This window comes from Phalaenopsis equestris, unplaced genomic scaffold (assembly GCF_001263595.1).
Source record: "Phalaenopsis equestris unplaced genomic scaffold, ASM126359v1 Scaffold000273, whole genome shotgun sequence".
NCBI classification, from domain to species: domain Eukaryota; kingdom Viridiplantae; phylum Streptophyta; class Magnoliopsida; order Asparagales; family Orchidaceae; genus Phalaenopsis; species Phalaenopsis equestris.
In genome coordinates, this window is record NW_018164715.1 from 282,322 (window position 1) to 306,734 (window position 24,413).

Sequence of the window (24,413 nt, forward strand, 5' to 3'; positions counted from 1 at the left end):
AATGACAGAAGAATCCACAAACATCCATCAATAACTTAGAATTAACAATACTCACCATTTATGAGCTTCTAGACCAAAGAATGGAGCAAGGATAATAAATTAGTCATGGAAATTTGTTTTGGAAAATTACATAAACAATGATTATTACAAATTAAACGCCTCGAGATTTTTTTCTGAACTGATGTATTTATGCGTGTCACGATCAAATCATTGGTTTGAAAAAAACTGAGAAGTATTGGTTGGGTTTTACCATAAATTTTGATAATCGAGCGAGAATTTGAAAAATGGATCGAAAGGGCCGTTTTGATTTGTAAATAGCAAGTTTTGGGTGATATGTATGTAATTACAACCTTCATTTTTTTTTTGTTTGCAGTAAATGTGTTTGCAATTACATTCTTTTGTCATATCGATGCTTTATTTCTTTGTTATTGCAAATGAAAATTTGTAATGGCTACAGCTGAAATTTGTAATGATCTCAAATAAGCTCTCAGATTAATTCAATGTCAACTCAAGTCACACCAACATCATCACCATACAATCACTCAATTCAGCTCTTATTCTTATAATTGCCATTTATGCAAAATATAGAATGTTGTGTTAAAACACCACATGCAACAAATGGAGCATGCAAAATATTACTCATTTTGGAAAAATTATTACGGTCGGACTCCGGACGTAGAGATACGCCTGGAGTCTAATGAATCACCTTTACGTGGAGCTGATAAGAAAAAAAAAAAAACTCGTTTTCTTATGATCTGGCCCGGTAATACAGGGGAATATTCATCCCGTGTTATTATGCATTATTCAGGTGTTATTGTGGTGGTATTGATTTGTTATTGCGTTATTATAACACCGAAAATATTCTCATAACACAATAATACATAAATATCACCACAGTAACGCCTAAATAACATGGAATAACACGGGAGAATATTCCCTTGTGCTAAAACAATTTTTTTCTTAAATTTTTCTATCACCTTTACGTGGTTTGATTTTATTGGACTCCAGACGTATCTCTATGTCCGGAGTTCGGTTTGTTCTTCATTTTGGGGTTATTTACATTCATACCAACTAATTCTTTACCTATTTACATATCCAAAATTTTAATTATATTTTTTTATATTTATATCACTTAAATCTCTCATATCACATAAAAAAATACAATTATTTTATCTTTTAAAACATCATAAATGTAAAAGAGCTCAAAGAATAATCTGTGTGATTCAAACCGGCGGCCTCTCGGTGGTGAAAAATTACACCCTCAATCACTATGCTGCAAATAAGTACACATAAAATTTGAAGTTCAGGGTTAGATATGTAAATATATGAGAATTAAGTGATCATATGCTCGTTCTTTGTAATAATTTGCTCGAGACATTAATAATTTTGGTCTAATTTGATTATCTCGTAATTTCAAGTAGTTTGACCTATCGAATAATTTCGTATTCAATAATCGACATGCATAAAATATGTTTAATAAGCCATTTCTTAGATGAATAATGAATAATATAAATAATAAGAAATATGATATAATTCCAAATACTAATTCTAAATGAAAGAAAACAAATTTGAGTTTTCTCTTACAGACCAAGTTTTGATTGTTTGGAGTACATTTTGGAATGCTCAAACGTTTCCTGAAAAATCCTTTTTTTATTATTAGAATTTAAACGTTTCCTGAAAAATCCTTTTTTTATTATTAGAATTTTAGTTATTTGACTTGGTATTTTCATGTGGTTGTGGATAGGGTTGTAATGAGTTGAGCTCAAATATGACTTGCATTCACTCGCTAAAACTTAAATTTTGTGTGAAATTGTCTCGTGTTTGAAATTGCTCGTGAACATTGTGTTCGCGTTCGATTATGTTAACATATTCTTATTTGTGTTCGGCTAGAATTTTATCTCATTTAAATTAAATGGGAATATAGATGTAGGACGTTGGGTTAGAATCTGCACTATTCCTATATAATAAAAGGAACAAAATTGCATAACCATACGAGCTGTAGCAATTTAATATGAGATGTAAATCTATGTAATCTATTATTATATAATAATATATATAATTTTCTTCTTTCGAGATAAAACGAGCTTAACACAATCGAACAAATGATTATTTGTTTCAGCTCGATTATAATTTAAGCTTAAAAAATTTGTTCATGCTCGGCTCACTTAAATGAACGGTTCAAACATGAGCTACTCAATGAGTTTGATGCATGTCAGAAGGTCTGCGATGGTAGAGTAATGAATTATTTAACATTTTAGAATTGTACGAGACTCCAACACACATCAATATAATTAGAGAGAAGTAAACTAGAGGAGACACCTCACCTTATACATGGAAAACAATGGAAAGGGGAAAGAACCGCAGAGCTCAGCCTAATTGAAATAATCCACAATGAAAGGTGAGTATATTTGTCCGCTATTCTCCTGAATTAGGGAAGTTGGAGTTAGAAAATTGATTATCGTAAATGTACGACAATAGTTCATTGATAATAGAAGTAGACTGTCTGTAATGTATAATTTGTAGTAATAGTAAGTTGCAATGGTCGTAGTTGATTGCTATGGGACAACAGTCCGCTGTAAATATTGTAGATAGTGGATGTAGTGTCAGCTTGTCGTATAGGTCATAGTTGAAAGTTTTGATAGTAGTTGGTTGTGTAAGCTACAAATTATTTCTTCAGGAGCATCAATTAGCTATAGCGGTCATAGTAGGAAACTGCGGGAGTAGTGATCCATGTAAGTCGTTGTTTGTCACATAAGTTGTAGTGGTGAGTTGTGTTGAAGTTCGTAGAACGCAAGGGCCAGAGTCGGGAGCTACACAAGCTATGGATCACTTAGGTCTTAGTTGGCCGCATGGGTCGTAGTGGTTAGCTATGATGAAGTTCGTAGAGCAAAGGTAGGAGTTGGGAGCTACACGAGCTATGAACCACATGTCATAGTTAATCACATAGGCCGTTGTGGTGAGTTGTGGTGATGTTCATAGGCCGCATGGGTTAGAGTCACGAGATGCACGAGCTGTGGGTAGATCATAATTGGTGACTTAGATCATAGTGAGGAGCTGTGATGATATCGGTAGGCCATAGAGGCTGGAGTCGGGAGCTAGACTAGTTGTAAACCACATTGTCGTAGTTAATCACATTGGTCATAAATGTGAGTTGCGATGACAGTCATTGGCTGTGAAGGCCATAGTGGAGAGTTACATGACTTGTAAGACACGTAGGTCATAGCGATAAGTTGAGATGACGTCTATATGTTGTAGAAGTCGGAGTCAGTTACACGAGCTATGTGCCACACAGACCGTATTTGGTCACATGTGCCATAGTGGTGAGTTGTGATATCATATGTAGGTTACAGGAGTCGGAGTTGGGAGTTGCCCGATGACATCGTTACGTAGGTCATAGTTGATCACATAAGCTATGGTGGTGAGCTACGATGACGTCCATAGACTATAGGGATTGGATTCAAGAGTAGCAAGGAGGGAGATTTAGGTGTCAGAAGAAATTCACCATTTTCAAGATACATTGTTACACCATCTTGAGGAGGCATTGTTTCATTGTATGTGGGGTGTGTTATTACACTGTTATCAGGGGTGTGTTGTTGCATCATATTCAATGTGTGTTATTACACTATTTTTTGGAGGCATTGATGCACCGTATGAGGGATACACCTACACTTTCATTAGGATGTGTCGTTGCACCGTATTCAAGGTGCATTGTTATTCCATTTTTGAGAGACTTTATTGCACCATATGTGGGGAGCATTGCTAAACCGTTTATCGAGATGTGTCGTTACACCATATTCGGGGTGCATTGCTCACCATTTTTGGGGTGTGTCATTGTACAGTAGTCGAGGTTCCTTGTTATACTGTTATTGGGGTCTCGTTGCACCTCATTTGGGGTGTGTAGTTACACTGTCTTAGGGTGTGTGTTGTTGCAACGTATTCAGAGTGCATTGCTACATCGTCTTCTGAGTATGTTGTTGCATTGTATTGGGGGTACATTTTTTCATAGCATTCAGTACATTGTTACACCATCTTTTATGTGTGTAATTGCATCATATTTGGAATGCATTGTTGCACTATCTTAGGAAGACATTGCATCGTATGTGGGGTGTGTTGTTACAATGTCATCGAAGTGCGTCGTTGCACCGTATTCACTGTGCATTGTTTCACTATCTTAGAGAAACATCATTGCACCATTATATGGATACAATATTACATCGTCATCGAGGTATGGATTGCACCGTAATAGGGTGTGCTGCTACAACATCTTTAAGAGAAGTCATTGCACTATATGTGGGTGTGTAGTTGCACATTCATCGAGGTGGGTTGTTGCACCACATTCAAAGTGCAATGTTACACCGTTTTTGGGAGGCGTCGTTACACAATATAGATGATGTGCTATTACATCGTATTCGGAATGCATCATTGCATCGTATGTGAGGCATGTTGTCATGTGGGATGGCTTATTTCTCTACGATGTACACCGGGATTTTGTAGTACAAGTTGTGGCTTCACAAGAGACTTTACTGCAAGAAGCGAGTGGTAGATGATGGTGATCGACGAAAATCGATGACTGTCGTAGGTCATGTTGGTCAGAAGCGACAGTAACCGTAAGCAGAGGTGGTGACTGGAGTTGGCGGCGATGACTGTCGAAGTTGGCTAGTGGCACGTTTGTCAAAGCTGGTAGCAACGGCTGTGGCTGCCGGAGTGGGAGGTATTCGCCGAATCTGCAGAACAGAATACTGCACTTCAAACCCTTCTTCTCCAGGCTTTGATTTCTCTGGCTCAAAGTCTAGTTCTCCTTTCAAAAGGGGGATAGGACTCTATTTATAGAGTCTAGATTGTAAATAAAGAGAGAATTCAGGCCACTCCATAAGATGACCCAAAGTGGTTCCCTCAAGCAAATGGCTTCCAGTGGACGCTTAAATGCCCTAATGATGTTGTAATTGGGTGATCTTAAGCTCATTAGATTTGTTTTGTTGAAATATTCGATTTGACTATAAGCATGTCAGATTTGGAATCCGTTTGACCTTTCAATTATGCACTAAAAGCTTTAAAAAGCAATTTAATTGCTTGATTTGAGCCCGATTTGACTAAGATTATACCAATTTAGTATTATTGGGCCAATCTCATAGAGTCAGCCAGTTTGAATATAAGTTTGATTGAACTTGAACTTTTCTCGATAAAAATTACCTCGAGATTCGTGTCATGCATCAAGAATCGTGTCAGATTATGAGAATTTGTTGGCAACATATTATAGTCGAACATAAACTGTTTGTGAACATCGAGTTTTTTTTACAGCCATTTGAATTGTTAGATATTTATATAAAAGTATATGACAACAATCTTTTGAAATATAGATAGTCTCATTATAATCATCATATAAATTTATATCTTATAATTAAGAGAAATTTTCATGCACACACACAATTTTTATGTATTTACATTTCTAACGCACAAAATTTGATATTTTAACTTATAATACATTGGTATCATAAATCCATGCATTGAAATATATATTTCTCTTTTAAAAAGATAGTGATGATATTTTCTTAATATAATGTTAAATGAGTCTATAGGCCTTCATTTTAGTAGAACTAAAAGTGAATACACGAAATATAATTTTAGTAGTGATAGCTCTATTGACAGAGTTGTAATTATGGGTGATCAAATTATTAAACGGTGTGGACGCTTTAGATATCTCGAGTCTATTGTTCAAAGTGATCGTGACATAGATGAGGATGTTATTAGAAGAATTCAACTTGTTTGGTAGAAGTGGAAGAATGCTTCACGCCTATTGTGTGATAGAAAAGCACAGCTTAAACTGAAAAGAAAATTTTATAAGATGGTAGTGAGACCAAAAATGCTCTATGGTGCAAAATGTTGAGCTTTAAAAGAGAAGCATAAAATTAAGTTAAGCGTTTACGGGATGAGAATGCCTACATGGATGAGTGGCTTTACACTCAAAGACAAAATGCGAAATGAATATATCTGTGATAAGATTGGTGTAGCTCATGTGACAAACAAATTTAGAGAGAGTCGTCTTAGATAGTTTTATCATGTTAAACGCCGACCATCCAATGATCCAGTTAGGAGAGTAGATCTTTTACATTCAACTTATGTTAAGGAAGTCAGAGGCGGACCTAGAAAGATTTGGGCATTTGTATAAATAAAAAAATCTTAATTTATTAGAGTGAAATGAAAATATGACATTCAATAGGACGTAATGGAGAAAAAGGATTCATGCAACTCACCCCATTTAATGGGCTCATTGCTTGCTGTTTTTGCTGTTGTTATGTGAGTTTAGGTGTTGGACATGTAAATACCTAAGAATTGGATGGTATGGTAAATTCCCCTAAAATAAATATCTTTTAATTGGACGGACATGTAAATACCTAAGAATTGGATGGTATGGTACATATGTAAATTCCCCTAAAATAAATATCTTTTAATTGGACTCATGTATGATTTACTTTATGCTCCAAACATGAAATTGAGAAAATATTGCATCAGGACTCCGCGCTTAGAGTTATGTGCGGAGTCCAATGAAATCACGCCACATGACGGTGACAGAAAAAAAAAAAAAAAATTGCCCGGTAACCCAAGGAAATATTCCTCTCGTGTTATTCAGGTGTTATTATGTATTATTCACGTGTTATTGTGTCTTATTCAAGTATTATAGATGTGTTATTAAAACACCGAAAATATTCCCAGAACACAATAATATCTGAATAACATACAATAACAACTCAATAACACAAAATAACATGGAGGGAATATTCTCTTATATTATCAGGTTGATTTTTTTTTCTAACACCTTCACATGACATGATTTCATTGAAATCTACACGTAACTCTATATGCGGATTACTGATTAATATCCCCTTATTGCTTCCTCATTAAATAAGCATTAATTGCTCGTACTATTTACGAATTTACGGTCCAAAGAAAGAGGAACCAATTTGTCTCTTTCAAAATGCTAAAATTTGAAATTTCATATTTAAAGTTCGGCAAATGTTTCTTATTTTCGGTGTTCCAAATCTTGACATTTTTTATTGATCCTGCACTATTCATAAAAAATAAAAGAAATTTTATAATAAGAAAAATGTTCAAGCAACGGCCAGATTAATATCATTGCTCGTTTTAACGGCCCATATTTAATATAAGATGATTTTTCATTGCCGGCAAAGATGATTTTTCATTACCTTGCGTAGTTATGCAAATAAGCTTATTGTAAGGGACCGAATCAGAAGAAAGCCAACAAAATCACCACATGCCTACTTTTTCAAGTTCTGCACTCGCCTCTAGCGAATAGCCACCTGAGATCTCTCCAGCGACTCGCCGGCGGCCGCCGGAGCACCCCGAAGACGGCGAAAACTTCTGCAACTAGAAGTTGAATCAACCTCTGCGTCGGTCTTCTCGATCTATCGTAATCTAAGCTCTCCCAGCTCGGTACGCTTCGGCTTCAAACTTTCAGGTCTGTTTCAACTCAATTTGACCCGACTTGCCTTCGGCCATTGTTGCTCGTTTCTCGAGAAGTATGTTGTAGATCGAGAAGAGGGTTGATTTTGGAATTCTGACCTTTGACTGGTTTTGTTTATTTTCGGTTAAAATAAGCCCGGGATTTTATTCGATGTAAATTCGGGTGCCAATTTCATTACTTCATCTACCTTCTCCTGTCGTATCTGGATGACGTATTTGTGGAACCAATCATGTTTTCGCATGGTTTAATAGTTTTTCGTCGTGAAAAGTAGTTAATGACTGTTTCTTGATGGGCGGCATTGAAGAATAAGGGGTGCGGTCGGATAGGGTTCCTATGAATAGGGGGGATCAAGGCCGTCCTCCCCGTAATTTCATCTTTTTGTTCTTTTTTTTTTAAACCTTCTTCCAATAAGGCTGTTGAACTTCTAATTCATCACTTTTCTTTCGAATTCTTTCTCTACTTGAGTTCTTTTAAATAGATTTTTTTTTTTGGGTGTGATTTTTTCAGTTTCTGTAACCGTGATTGGTTAGTATGTGGTAATTTTGTGAGTTGAAGAAAGTCGGTTGCGGTTGAAGAAGGTATGAAGATGGAGAAGTTGCATACCTAAAGATGAAGTCTTTTAAATAAAGGGGCATTGGGGTGGCTGGATGTTCCAATAATGGCTGCACCACGGGGGAAATCTTCATCAAAGAGGCCTCTTTGGATCCTTGCACTAATCTCTCTGGTGTGCTTATCATTGATTTTTGTCTATCTTCATCCGCCCCAGCAATATTCATCTTGCTACCTTTTATCGAAAGTTTGCAACCAGTTGGACTACTGGCTTCCACCAGCACCAGCTAGAGTTCTAACTGATGAGGAGCTCATCTCTAAGGCTGTTATAGGGGACATTCTGTCCATGCAAATTGCTCACAAAAAAAATTCTAAAATTGCTTTCATGTTCTTGACAAGGGGATCATTGCCTTTTGAGAAACTATGGGAGAAATTTTTTCTGGTAATTCCTTAGCTCATATTTTTGATCCACCGTCTCTGTTCGTTCTTCTACAATTTGGAGCATGGGAATATAGCGTATAATTCATATGGATGATACGATATGACATTTGTTGATGGGATATATGTATATTTTAATGTGGAATAATTTTTGGGCTATGTTGTAATTGTATTTTAAAAATATTACATTTTTAAAATAAGAATTTTGGTTTATTCTTATTTGGCCAGATTATGATTGTTCTCTTTGCCCAATGATAGATGCATTTGGAGTGTCAAATTCTAGTCAAAGTTCTAGATTTAGCTCTACCTTGAATTATATCAAATGTGCATTAGGCTCCCAAGTCTGCGGTAAAAATTTATGTTCTTACAAACTCTTTCATGGTCTCCATTCATGGAACCATCTATCATATATACATAAATAATTACAACTGCAAAGTTTTTCTCCCTTTGCCATGAAAATCATTTTAAGGAAAAAGGGTTATTTTGTGAAAGATCTTTTGCATTTGTTCAAAGAAACTCATGTAGAAATAAATTTGCATGTTTGTTAGGGTTTTGTATTAGTGAAGGAGGGCATGTTTGAAAAAATATTTATGTTCTAGATGTTAGTTTAAAAAGATTTTTCCGCATAATACAATTTACTCTGCTCTACTTGATGGGAATGAACGATGAGTAAAATTATGCTATATGTGCTTATCAGAACATCATTAATTAATATGCCTTTTTCCTTATGTTTGTTGATTTCTCTTGCATTTTACCAAGTTGTTTATATACAGGGCCATGGTGGTAGGTTCTCCATTTATGTACATTATTCAAGGGAAAACCCAATTCATGTGAGCCCACTATTTATTGGCCGGGAAATTCACAGTGACAAGGTACTTTCTAATTTTTTTCCAAACTACAATGTTCAAGACTTGCAGCATCTGGTTCTGATTTGAACTTTGTTATGAAAAATGATGAAATAAATCATTTTTTGTATACTTGAAAAGTCAAAAAAATAAAAAAAATGAGTGTGGCTTTGTAGTGTCACTTGAGAAGTCAAAAAAAAAAAAAAAAGAGTGTGGCTTTGTAGGTCACTACTTGAAGAATCCTGACAAATTCAACATGAAATTGTTTTCTTGTTTGTATTTTGATTTTGGGCAATTTAATACGTACCACACAATTCTTTTGAATTTACGTATGTAACACCTAAAGTTTGATATTTACATTTGTAAAACCTTGGTGCTATGAGCTTATGCATAAAAATGTGCATTTAACTTTTAAAAGGTTAGTAAAAGTAATTTTTCTGATGTGATGTTAAAGATTGAGTGTTATGAATGTAAATATTAAAGTGTAAATGTTAGGTATGTAAATAGATAAGTATTGTGTGGGATGTATGTAAATGCCCCCTTGATTCTTATTTGATGGACCTATTGCACATGCCAACATGTTTATATATCTTTATGGATGTTCTTATGCTATATTATATTAACTGACTACTTTATTTTCAGGGGAAGAACTGAAAATGTAGTTTAGCTCCATGATACTCTAATGAGACCATCTATTTCTTCACATTATTTGTTATTTGATTTGATTTAAAAGCACAAATTAGAAATAGGGGTTTTTAGCAAAAGCATTGCCTATGATATTTGCTAGGGGTGACAATTATGGTCTACATTGAAAACTTGTTCAGTAATTGCTTAAATTTAAACTAAAAATCAAATTAGTTTCCTTAAATGCAAGTTTTAAATTAATCGACTTGAATTGAGAATTATTTTATATGTGCATAAATGTGTGCATGTGCTTATCAATATTGTTATTCTCACAATATCTACCTAGGTGTCGCAAGTGGATTCAACTTACATATTTATAAGCAGTTCACAAGAATGCTGTAGTCATGACTTAGATTAGTTGAATTCAGCCAAGAGAGAGAGAGAGAGAGATATTCGAGTTGGTTTCAAAAATGTTTTGAATTTTTCTAGAAGATGATATCCCTTATGTTCGAACTTTGTTTGACTTTTATTCGTCTCTTTGCAAATCATTGTCAGTTGTAGCTGCTTAAATATGTACTGTGTGGTCAGTAGTGGGGCATTTTCATCCAAAGTCAATTCTCAAGAATATTTCTCTAATTTTGCGTATCATGCTGAACTAAAAGTCAAAATTCCTTTTTTTTTTAAATTAGATTTTAATCTAGTGATACTGGCAAATGATTCATCTCCCAATTTAAATTATATGATTTATGTAAATAAAATATAGCTATTTAAGCAATTCATTTATTTTATTCAGTAAAATTGATCTTGGAGGCTCAATTAAGTTTTAAATTTATTCATAAAATTTTAAATTAACCATATATGTTAATAATAGTGTTTCTTAATTAATTGCATTAAAATTTTAAATTAACCACATATGTTAATAATAGTAATTTTTTCTATAAAGTTTGAATGTTTTGGAGGGAAAGTTTGAATGTGTTGTGAGGGTAATTTATCAGGGCTAATCACCTATAATTTGTTTTCATGTTTTGAAATTCCTACAGTTCTCCTTTTGTCTTCTTATGCCTAGTGGCATTTAGGGATTGTAGAGAGTTTATCTACCTTTTGAATAATAGATCACTCATTGTGTCTTGTTTATTTGCTTGGAGATTAATTAAATTGGCCCTATTTTGGGTTTTTGAACATATTTCTTATAATATGTTTGCTGATTTTGGCTCCGATTTTATCATAATTTTAATTGTTTTATTAAAAAAAGTAAGAGCCATACTTTTTATGAGGCATTACAAGCAATCAATTTCTTATCAAGCTTGATTGACGGTCACATCTTCATAATGAATGATGAAATCATATCTCTAGGCGGTTCTTTGGTTTGTAGATCAACAATAATAATTTTTATCTTACATTTGAAAATAGTAACTTAGAAAATCAATTGTGAGCATGCACATAAATTATTTGTTTAGTAATTTTATTGAAAATATGTGAATAGAGTTAATAAAATGATGTGTGCATATATTTTGTGTTTTAAACTATTATAGATTATACGAGCAGACTGTTAATTATGCATTATAAATATGTTCAGGTGTTTTGGGGTCAAATTTCAATGGTAGATGCTGAGAAAAGACTCCTAGCAAATGCTCTCCAAGATGCTGATAATCAGCATTTCGTGCTGCTATCTGACAGGTGTTGTTTTTTTTTTTTTGAATTTTAATTATTCTTTACTGCTCATTTATAAATTTCTGAAGTAAAATGTAAATATTTGTATCATTTTTCTATATTACAGCTGTGTACCATTATATAACTTCAACTATGTATATGATTATCTCATGGAAACAAATATCAGCTATGTTGACAGGTAAGCATTGGATTCTTCCTATATCGGTAAAAATATTGAATGTCTGTCAGATATTTCTTAGGTATCATTTTATGATTTATTTACTAACTAATTACTCTACTTTCAGTTTCGAAGATCCTGGCCCGCTTGGTGCTGGCAGATATTCTGAAAATATGTTGCCGGTGATCGAGAGAAAGGACTGGAGGAAAGGCTCACAAGTAAGCTGACTTTTGGTTCTATTTTAAATTACATTTAAAAAAAGTTTCATAATTATGTAGAAAATGACTTAAATATGGCATACATGGCACTGTAGGTAAAAAGATACATATGTGCTACATGTGAATAGCGTTATGGAAGTCTTTCATAATTCCGGTATGACCTCATTCTATGAAGAAGCCTCAGGAATAGTGCCCATGAGCAATGAGAAAATGGGACATTTTATTCCTTGAAAGAGTGGAGTTGTACATTTGTGGGAAGAATTCCTAGGAGGGAAAGAAGAGAATTAGGGGGAATAGTTTCAATTAGATTTTTTAGATAATCATAATAACGCCATCTTTGCCTCATTATTAAAAGGGACATTTACAATTCTGATGTATTTACATTTCTCACACCTAAACATTCATATTAACATACATTGTACTTTATTGTTTTAAAACTTGCATGAAAAGTGGTAATAGTGCTATTTTTGATGTGACATTAAAGATTTGAATGTTATGCGTGTAAATATGAAAGTTTAGGTGTGAGATATGTAAATATATGAGAATTGTGTTACACGTAAGTAAATTTCCCTTTAAATAATTAAAATTTCTAGCAGGTGGTTTGTCCTTAGGAGAAACTGTGATAGTTCGTGATCATATTACAAACTTTTTGTGCAAGTGTTTTTGGAAGAGGTCTTTTTATTTTGTTTATTCTTTCAAAGTATTTCATTTTCAATGATTCTGTGAAAGGCTTTCTCTAGTTTATCAGGTTGGTGGTTTTAATTTATTTCAAATCTCATGCCATTTTTAACTTTGGTCTTTGTTACCCAATCTTCTTCCCTAACAGAGGTCTTGATGAAGGTTCTTCAAATCGATTCAAATATTCATTTGCATTAAGTGAGGCTTGATGCAGATTATTAAATTGAATAAGCAGTATTTGCGTATGATACTTGGGAACATATATTTTATTTTAACCAAAGTTTGATTTTTTCTATCATGAGTTGTGTGTCCTACATTTGTTATTTCATCATTATTAACGTTTCTGAAGTATTAGCATATGATACTTCATTATTTTCAAGAATATTGTATGCATTAAAGTAATCATTAATTTTCTATGGTCCTCTCAAAGTGGTTCCTTCCCTACTTACGTTTAGAGTTTCCATTTTCATAAAGTGGCAATTTTCTATCTGCGTTCATGAATTGACTTAATAGTCTCTTGAATATTTAAATATTTTTTTATTAAAGTGCAGAAATTATAGATGGTATAGACACATGCTACAATGCCATTCAATAATTTTGTGTTGTGCTTTTATATGATGTGCTAGAGAATCCAACTCTTTTTTCATTTTTCTTACAAGCAAAATAATACACAAAACTTAGTTTTATATTGCAAAATTGATAAATGCAGATTTTTATTGTAATTGTATGATTCATGAATGTAATATTATAATGTTAGCATGCCAATATAGTTTGTAAATTATCCACGAAACTAGAAAATAGGCGGCAGCTTCTGTTCAAAGAAATTAGAAAGTATTTTATTAATTCATTGTCATAACTAGTTTGAATTGCTTAGAATACTTTTATGTAGGATAGTTTACAATTTTAGATTTTATTTTTTTGTGGGGTTAATTAAGTTTATGTATCACTATTATGTAGGATAAATAGTAATTTAATCTATATAGGTTTTTCTGTAAGACTTCTATGTTCAAATCATACTATAAAACTCGATCAACCATCCACAAATGAGTTCCAATCCAAGAATGTTGTTATTTTGTCTATCCTTTGGTATATGCTCTTAATCTCAAAAATAGATTGAAAGCTTAAGCCTTGGAAGTTTGGGCTAGTGCTTTGGAGGTTTGAGAAGTTAGTCTTTTGGATATGATTATGATTGCAACTTGTTTATTATTTTTTCATTTTCTCTATAGATTATGGGTAAATTGAGGTGACACTGATACAAGATAATGATAGATTTAGGGATGAAATTTTATTCACAACAATCAAAAGGTTGTTTAGCTCAAGATTATTGGAATAAAATACCACCATTTAGATACCAGAAACCTTGAACCAGGTAAACCAACATAGTTAACAAATAACATGATTTAAAATTGTGTAATATGATTTGGAAAATACACAATAAGGCTTTGACCTTATTGTGTATTACATAAGCGTTTACATCTCACATAATGTCTGATGTGTCTCACCTTAGTTTTGATGAGGCGTGCGCATTTAGATTAGGGTTACTTTAAAATAAATCTAAATAAAATACCCCTCGATGCATTCCTCACTCAATTCTGATGAGGCGTTATAATTAGATATATGATTTTCTTTAAAATATATAAGTTAAATAACCTTAATAAAACATAGCCAAATAATTATGAAACTGATGATGTAATTGAAGTTATTTCTATCAACAGTCATTTTCCTAAAATCTAATAAGTATTATTATTAATTATTATTTATTTGATAAAAGATAGATAATTGAGATTGAAAATGAATCGGGAAATGACATTCTCCTTGGGTTTGCGTAAATCACATTTCAGCATCAAATATTTGAAGCCAACCTTATTAACTACAGGCAACCCCCATTGCTAAAAATTATGGGACTTAATAAAGACATTTTGCCTAAAATGAAATGGCAAACATTTTTTTTTTGTATTTTTTCAATTTATCCTGTGTGATGATATTATTCTCACTCTCTAGCCCTCGTTTTGTTCAAGAATCTTCCACCAAATAAGTGCAATTTTCTTTAAACTGACTGCCACAAAGTTTACGCGCCTATCAATATCTTCATTTTCAAACACATACTATATATCCAGTCTACAAGACCATCAACATTTAATCCACCCTTAGGCGGTGTTTGGCTAAGCTTAGATTTATGTTAAATAGGTACATTTATTTGGATTTATCAAATTCAGTGTGCGACTCAGGAGCTCACGAGGGACGACACAATAAATTCGTATTGAAATAGGATTTAGCAAATCCAAATTTACGTCATAAAAATGACAAAACGTGAGAAAAAAAAAAGACTGAATGCAGAAAATTTGATTTATCGAAGCGTTGGGTCTAATTTTAATTTTTTGGTGTGGGCTGGATAGAAGTTAAATTCATCTCTAAATCTTGCTAATATTATGCTTCAAAAAACTGCCTTGAACTCCAAAATGTCTACATTAACCTCAAAATCTTGATAACTTTTTAATGATTCTCTGATATGATAAGGTTTGTCCTCTCTAGATGATTCTTGACATGCCGCTTATTGGAATGGGTCTTTCATTTTGCATTCCACACAATTGTCATCCGAATGGAGCAAATGCAAATTAGGCCCAAGGCATTCTCATGCCTCTAATCTAAATTGTAATTATTGGATTTCATGATGTAGATCTTCTATTGTTATCTCTTGACTTTGATGGTATTGATGTCTTCAATGCGGCTTCCTAAACCTAGGGCTCTGATACTAAAATTTGATGCCGGTGCAAAATAATGACAGAATGAAATGTGGAACTTTATTCACGGCAATCAAAAGTTGGCTAGATTTTGACTGTTGGAATTAAATCCCACTATATTGAGACCTGAAAATTTGAACTAGGTAATCAGCACCGTTTGCTAACTGACAAAATAATCTCTATAAGTGAAATTCAGATTTCTGTTTGCTCTCGGCTCTAAATGATTCTTAGGGAAAAACTAAATACAACTACCTCACACTTAGGATAAGAAAATTGCAAGGCTCTTTCTCTTCCAAGGAAAACACTAGCCCTAAATAATGCATTATTCCTTGTCTTCTGGAGAACTTGTGAGAACTTCTTGATACGGTAATCCTAGCCACTGCATCGAGAAAAGACATCTTTCAAATGTTTTTGGCAAGAAATTTTCTTAAACTATATAAAAATAGATGTATTAACAGAGGGTTATGTTGGTAATAAAAAAAAAATATTGGATCCAGGACAGAATTATTTAAAGCATGCTGGTTGGTTACATATTCTTAAATTTGGACCATCAGAAGCCAAATCGATCTTGTTAATCATTTATGACCTCATTAAATAACATGCTTCAAAGAGCTTTATAAATTGGATTTTGATGAACTTGTCATATAGGAGAGTGAAAATGATGTTGATTTTACTTTGGTGATGCTAAAGGTATTTGCTACATTTTTTCATCAGAATATATAATATAGAAAATACTAATAAAGGTATTGGGTGTAGAAGAGAATTATTTAATGCATGCAATGTGGCTATTTGTTCACAAATTTGAAATTTCAAAATCCACATTGGTCTTGTAAAACATTTAAGAGTAGAAATGGGTAGGAATTTTATTAAATAAATGCATTAAATAGCACTATTCCAACAGCTCTATGAATTTGAGTTCATGGAACTTAGTATATAGCAGGGTGAAAATCATTTTATTGTGTTGTGAAACTTTATGCTGTGATAATATTGAAATTAAAAGGGTTGTTTGAATCTTCATGGGTCGGCAGATCCGACATTTCATTTTGTTCTTTAGCTACTTGTCCTCTTTTTGGTATAAAATCTATAATATAAAATGCTTAAATGATGTACATATTATTTAAATGGCATGTATTCCAATTAAAGGAGTTAAAAGGATTTATTTTGGATAAATTTCAAGATTTTTCAATTCTGCAGTGGTTTTCGATCAAGCGACAACATGCTTTGCTACTTCTATCGGACAACCTTTACTACACAAAATTCAAACTTTTCTGCAAGGTGAGTCCATTTCTTATTTGATGTGGTTTTAACTACCATATATCAATTAAAATGCATAAGGGACTGCAAAAAATTAAATAGATTTATTTTCTTGGTCCCTTATGGCACTTATTTACATTGATATTTACATTGGCTGTGCCAAATTTGCAACTTGACCAAAATTTAGGAACTTGCATGCACTTATTTGCATAAATATTCGAACGGAAGTTGTTAAAACATTCTATTCTCACAATATAGTTTTTTTTCTTAAGTAATCATAGTCATTATGGCTATTTTCATGAGAATGATTCTAAATATTGACTCCTCTTTGGTCTTTACAGCCTGCTATGGAGGGCAACAGAAACTGCTATTCCGATGAGCATTATTTACCAACTCTCTTCAGTGTATTAAACCTTAGCTCTTATTTAGTTCTATCTGAATTTTTTTTTATTTTATTTGTTTTTTAATTCCATCTGGACTTTTTTTTTTTTTTGCCATGTTGTTTATTTTAGATGGCCCATCCCAGATGGCCGATCCTACTGGTATAGCTAATTGGTCAGTTACCCATGTAGACTGGTCTGAAGGAAAATGGCATCCTAAGTTATATAGAGCGGAAGACATTACATTTGAGCTTCTCAAAAAAATCAAAGTATGCAGTTTTGTATTTTTTTTTTTTGGGCATTTACATACAAACCACAATTCTTTGTATTTACATATCTAACACCCTAAGTTTAAGATTTACATTTATAACACTTTGGTATTAAAAATTTATGCATGAAAGTTGTATTTCACTTTTAAAAAGTAATAGTAGTATTTCTGATATGATGGGCAAGATTTGAGTGCATCTATGTAAATATGAAAGTTTTGTTTTTTTGATATGTAAATATATAAGAATTGTGCGGTATATATGTAAATGCCCTTTTTTTTAAAATACTACATGTACGAACGGCTGATGCTTATCTGCTAATGAATTGATCATTTTCTGTTGTTATGTGCAGTCTATTGACGAGAGTTTCCATGTTACAAGTGAAGCAACGGTAAGATTACCGTATGTTAGCAGTTTTGGCTTAATGCCCTCTCTAAATTATGACCTCAGGATTCTTTTGCATGAGACTTTGAACATAGGAGGAGTATATTTTTTTGTTAAGTTTATGAAATAAAATCAAATTTAGAAAACATTCCATCATCCGGCTTCATATGGCACTTTCCTCCTTGCTCAACATATCAAAGACCATGAAAGACAGTTATATGCAAGGGGCATTTACATACATACCACCTAATTCTATGTATTTACATATCTAACACCTAAACTTTTTTATTTTTTTTACTTTCTCAGTGTCCAAATCTTTCATATCACATCAAAAATATCACCAATTTAACTTTAAAAAAAAAAGAAATACACCTCTTTATCTATAAGCTGGTATATGTAAAAATTGAAGTATAGATATGTAAATTCTTATGAATCGAGTGGTATATATGTAAATCTTCCTATAAGCAATTAAAGATCGAGTTTATAAATTTCTCCGAACATAAAGAAGCTAGCTCTTTAAAGGTTATTAGATTTTTTCGACGTCCACTTCATCTTCTCTGAATCTCTAATGATACATGGTTCTTTCTTTCCGCATAATTCTTTAAAGGTTATTAGACTTTTAATCTTTCCTTCATCATCTGTTTGCTACACAATATAATTTTCTTTCCTGCTTTTGCAGAAAGTTGTCATGCAAAAACCATGTTTGTGGAATGGGACTAGAAGGCCATGCTATCTTTTTGCCAGGAAGTTTTACCCCGAAGCCCTCGACAATTTGATGAATATTTTCTCCAATTACACAGATTTTATAGCCTTCTAAATGATCACATTATTCTTGTCGAACCTCTTGATTAGTTCACCCGGTTCTCTCCTCACTTTATAATGAAGAGATCCTCAGGTTTGTGCCATTCAATTTCTCAGAGCTCTGTAAATTTGAATGATCAAACACCCTGCATATAAATGCTGAATGTGAAGCTGTTTTTATGGATGACTGCTTCACTTTTGTTATTCTGAATCATGGTGAGTAGGTGCTATTTTTTTAAAAAATGGTTAGTAATTTTTCTTGAGGATTTTTCCTTGGGATATCAATTTTGTGTACCGTTGTCAGCATGGTTAAACCTTGTATTTTTTTTTTTTTTTTTTTTTTTTTTGACGTAGATGTAATTGCAGATTGCACTTGTTCTAAATCAAACGAAATTTTTACCGCAGCTCTGATGTGTCTTGGATTGTTTCTTTTAGGACTAATTGTGTGGTAATTTCTTTACTTTTAGCATTTGGTTATGATACATAATTTTGCAACTTTTATTTTGATTATGAGTTTTATTTAATTTTTGAAAATTTAAATTGAAGTTATTTGATTTGGGTAGAAAATTTAGTCTTTAAACGAGCCTATCTATAATCTAGCAAAATACACAAACAAAGTACCAACCTAAAATTGGGTCAAACCTACCGAGCAAAAGCACAATACAATATAGAAGACGATCAGTGGGTACTAGTCTTAAATATAGGTCAGATTCGTCCATCAACATCATCTGAAATAGTGTTTTTAGTTTAGTTGAGATTCATCATTCGCTTCATATTCATTTTTCCTTGGATAGTTTGGATGTTGATAGTCGACCGACCAAAACGCACTCTAACTCTATAAAGATAAGACAACTCAAGAAAGAAAAACTCATGTTACAATGACAACTTAGTATTAGCTACAACAATACTGCAAAATAAAATTAACACATCCTAAATTTATTCTGATAGCTTAGAAACATGTAAAGAAAATCTATGCATAAAAATAAAGATTATCTGCTCATCTTAACAGAGGTCTAACGAGCAAACAAAACAATAACATAAGTGCAGCCTAACTTAATCCTATGACGTCTAAAGTGTTATTACCTTATGAAGTTTAAAGTTGGTGAGTGTAAGCTAACAAGCTTAATCAATTTTTTTTAAGATGGCTCCTGTCAAAATTCTATGGTTTCATCTCCCTGAGTCGTTAGTGTTTTGGATCTACTTAATCGGGAAAGGTAGTTGACTCAATTGATCGAGAGATTTTTGTCAGCAATCATGGGTTGTGTTCCAAGAGAACTTTGTAATCCCAGAGGTTTATTATTTAAATTGCATTTAGTTTTGCTTGTTCATTAGAGGCTTACTTTACGTTTTAATTTCTTTGGGATTTTATGAGTCTGATTTTTACCATAGTTAATTTTTATTTAATTTTTAATTATATTGTTTTTTAATTAATTTGATTTTTTTTATTTGATTATCTTTTAATTAATTTACTAGAGAGGCAGAGGTAGACCTAGGGAGACTTGGACTTATTGTATAATAAATGATCTTAATTTACTAGAACAAAATGAAGCTATGACACTAAATAAGACGCAATGGAGAAAAAGGATTCATGTAGCCGACCCCACGTAGTGGGATTAAGGCTTTGTTGTTGTTGTTGTTGTTGTTGTATCTTTTAATTAATTTAATTTTTATTATAATTTTATTTTGATTTGATTTTTAACATGAGCATGATCAAGATCTCATGATTTTATCGTCCCAGGGTTAGTGTTTGTAATTTGTTTGATGACGAATGACTGAAGGATTTTTTCTTACCAACTATTTGTTACCTCATCCAAAGATACCTTGTAGAATGAGCTTATTTATTTTGGTTTAAGTTTATGTCTTAGTGAATATTATGGTGTACTTTAAGTTTTAATGACTTATGAATTTCATGAATTTTATTTGATTTTTTTTATTTAAGTTCACTTTTTAATGACTTTTAGGATTTTGGATATTTTAATTTAAGTGGGTTCAAATTATCTTAAGTTTTATTAATGGGAGTTTTTTTGGTTGAGTTTAAATGATCTATAGAACCCTTAGTGTTTTCTTAGAGACGTTCAAAATTAAATTTTAAACGACCTCCATGATTTTCAAGTCATTCTAATGTCCACTTGAAATTTTTATAAGTTATTACATGTGTTGGGGAGTTAATTATTTAAATATTATTTAAAATTTACTAGATGAATTTTTTTTTATGCTTTGGTTTTTCTTTATTTACTTGTTCTTTTGGTGAAGTTTTCGTTTGATTTAAAGTTTTCTTGGTGATGTTATGATTATTTTATTCTATAGAGGTATATTTGTAATTTCTAGGAAAGTTAAAATCATATCAAATGTACTTTTAGACAGATGAGTTTCAATTCATGCTATGTTTAAGTGGATTTGTTTTAGCATGCTGTCTTCTTATTTATTTATTTATTTAAAGTTAATGTTAATCTATTTTTTTTCAATTTTAAATGCCTTATTGACTATCAATCACAACTTCAATTGGCTGAGCTAGGAATTATAAGTTGATTTGAACTACAGAGAAAAGTTGGATCGAATTCTATTTCATAAACTCTATCTTACTGTGCACGTGAATTGTGTGGATCTTGATGAGACTATACGTCCATCCCAGGCGATGTCGAATGTGGAATCGATTGACGAGTGAGTATAGAATCTGAGCATTGGGAATTTTAAACATGTCCTACAACCGCTATCCTAAGGTTCTCTGTCAAATGAATGTGTTAATCACGTGTCGAGAGGTCTCATCCTAAGCATATATCTTAAGTTCGCTACCCTAGGGTTCTTTATGAGATGAAAGGGAGCCACACATTAGAATTCCTTATCCTAGACATGTCTTAAGCTCTATCTTAGGTTCTCTTTTCCAAAGAGAAAGAAAGAATTACACCATTACATTGCCAAGCAAGATAGCTAGAATTCCTTATCCTAGACATATGTCTTAAGCTGACTATCTTAGGTTCTCTTTTCCAAAGAGAGAGAAAGAATTACACCATTACATTGCCAAGCAAGATATATATAACAAAATGCAACTAAATGCAGTTAGTAAACAAAGAGTAGGAACATACCTGAGGGTTGTTTTATAAGAAATTATGTGAAAGAAATGGTCATTATGCAACTCAACAAATTATTTAATATCATTGATTACTTATCTTTTTTCCAACAAAAAGTTTAAGTTCTTGGATATCTTTAATAGTACCTTATGCAAGACCTTCATACATGTATATATTTGCTTCAAGGATAAATAAGCAGTCAAGATTTTAGACTGTTTCATTAACAAAATTGTCAAAGTTCTGCTTTTTCAAAAACTAAAGTCATGGTAGCTTCATATTTTTCAAAAACAAAGCATCAAAATTTCCAGTTTTTGCAAGCAAAGCGATCACACTTTCATATTTCCCAAAAAAAAAAAATGAAGCACGAAGATTCCACTTCTCGCGAGCATAGCTATCACACTTTCAGATTTTCTTCAAAAATGAAACATCAAACTTTCAAATTTCTACAAACAAAACTATCACACTTTCAGATATTCACGCAACTGAAAAGCTGAAGTTTCACATTTCCACGACCAAAACTATCAAACATTCCAAATTTTTCATAACCAAAAACGTCGAAGTTTCACATTTCCACAAACAAAACTATCAAACTTTGAGATTTTTCTCACAAATGAAACTATCAAAGTTTTCAATTTTTCACAAATCAAACCGCCAAAATTTTTTATCAAAGCTTCCGAATTTTCACAAACCAAACCATGGAAGTTTGTGAGTTTTCACCAAAGAAATCGTCAAAGAAAACTCACATACAATCCATCATATTTTACATAAACACTTCATCAAATAGGTGATGTAACTTCTAAGAAACATTATGAAGAAGATTGGAATGAAATGAGCAAAAGGACGACCTGCCTGCACATAATGTGATTTCAAAGGAGGATTTGGCTGTTGAATTTATGCAGCTTTTACGTTGACTTCAAGGTCTGTTTTGTTGGCTGAATATATATAGGTTTTATGTGATTTCAAGGGCTGATTCTGCTCTTTTGGTAGCAGGATATCAGCACGATTTTAGCAGGATTTAGGGTGCTCTATGAATGCATTTGTGTAAGTTTTAAGAGGTATTTTGAGGCTATTTTGTGTTAGTAGTCGAGTAAAATTCAAGTGAGAAAGACAAGATTGTTTTGCAGTTGGTTTTACACAGTTACATGGGATTGAAGAGCAGATTTAATGGTGGATTACAAGTAGTGTTTGAATGCCGGAATTATGCAGGATTTCAGCAAATGCGTGCAGATTTATTTAAGTTGTTAAATTTTACAACGATTGCATGCTAAGTGAAATATGCAATGATACCAAGTTTTTTTTTTTTTTTTAATTGATTTATATGGAGTTCACAATGACGAATTTTGCAAATGACAGATATTCGGAGGAAAGTACATAATGCAAGATCCAAGGAAGATCTACATACATACTATTCAATTCAAAATGCAACACTTGAAACCTTCATTTATGTATATCACCCCACTAATTCAGTAGAAACTGAAATCACTTTTGATATAATATACATGGTTGAAGTGGTAGAAATGTAAAGCAAAATTTCAATGAAAACAAAATGGTTGAATAATTTATTGGTGGCATTTTACCGAGCAACTAGAAGGCAATAACTTGGAGTGACCATTCGCATGAGTAATAAGGTATGTTTATCAGAAGATCGAGGAAATGTTATGCAAACTTAAATATCAATTTTGTGTCCATGAAATATATTTATAGGCATGTATTAGCATGTGTGATAGGTATTTTCCCAAACACCGTCTTGAGGACGAATGATTGTGAAATCATTCGTAAGCGTAGGTGCGTGCACACCCACAAGCGCATGTCGGTGAGCACACACCAACTTTATCATCGACCACTAGTTGATATTGACCACCACTAACTACAACTTTGATTGTCCTACCATAGTTATTATAACCTCTTTTTACTATGACTTATGTAGCAAACTATTGCTATTATAGCATTCAAATATGGCTTTAGTAGCTCTACTATAGTCCTCATAACCATCAAGTACGACCTCTATAGACAATTATGGCTATTATATGTAAAACCCATTAAGTAGTTAAAGTCAAACTTTTTAGCTAAGCGTGCTCACATGGGAGCACTCCTAAAATGGGCCACCTCCTGGGAAATTAAACCAACTGGGCAAAATTGTAAGATCATTTCACCAAAGTGGATAATACATTGATGGGTGAGAGAGTGGCGTCTTTAACAAATGATATTAAAGCATTACACCAGCAGAAAAATGGAAATTAAGTTCCATACGGACCAAAATGCTATGCCATAGGAGCCCCCTCTTGAACTTAAGATAGGACAAAGTGCTACATGGTGGGAGTCAGATCTTAAATCTATAAGGATCATCTCTAGAATTTCATATGTCAGGTGAATGATTCTGGGTATAGAGCATCGATAATGTAGTTAAGTACTTAAGTGGGGAAGATTGTGAACCCCTTAAGTAGATTGAAGCTAAACTTTTAAAAGTCGAGGCACCTTTTGTTATAATGGTATAATTTCATTAGAAACTCCAAAATTAAGCATGGTTGCATGGGAGCACTCTTAGGATGGGTCACCTCATGGGAAGTTATACCAACAGGGCAAAAAAGTGGACCATTTCGGCAAAACAAACAATACCATGATGGGTGAAAGTTCCGGCTATCACATTCTATATACAATAGCTTATTCAAAGTAGTTATGAATTCAACATATCTAGTAATCCTATCTTTCCTAATACAAGTGAAGAGTGCACATTTATACTCCTAATTATATAGTGGATTATTTTAATTTGACTAGGCCCCATAATTTTGACTCTTTCCAGCATATTTCCATGTAAAAATTTCAATTTCTTCTCCCATGATTTTTTTTTTATCCATGCGT

General features: G+C 32.8%; 1 protein-coding gene across 3 annotated transcripts; it reads left to right on the top strand.

Moving 5' to 3' along the window:
* Positions 1 to 7,270: 7,270 nt before the first annotated feature.
* Positions 7,271 to 18,771, top strand: LOC110024769. Of its 3 annotated transcripts, none has more exons than XM_020724924.1 (11): positions 7,271 to 7,474; positions 7,988 to 8,471; positions 9,241 to 9,339; positions 11,513 to 11,613; positions 11,714 to 11,785; positions 11,892 to 11,982; positions 16,596 to 16,676; positions 16,997 to 17,059; positions 17,182 to 17,304; positions 17,654 to 17,692; positions 18,365 to 18,771. In XM_020724924.1, exons 2-11 carry the CDS (start codon positions 8,139 to 8,141, stop codon positions 18,500 to 18,502), a joined length of 1,140 nt encoding a protein of 379 aa, XP_020580583.1. In that variant the 5' UTR covers positions 7,271 to 7,474; positions 7,988 to 8,138; the 3' UTR covers positions 18,503 to 18,771. The 3 variants fall into 3 exon arrangements, with proteins under 3 accessions (XP_020580583.1, XP_020580585.1, XP_020580584.1); XM_020724926.1 differs by having other exon boundaries at positions 7,271 to 7,449; XM_020724925.1 differs by lacking the exon at positions 7,271 to 7,474 and adding an exon at positions 7,508 to 7,844.
* Positions 18,772 to 24,413: the final 5,642 nt, after the last annotated feature.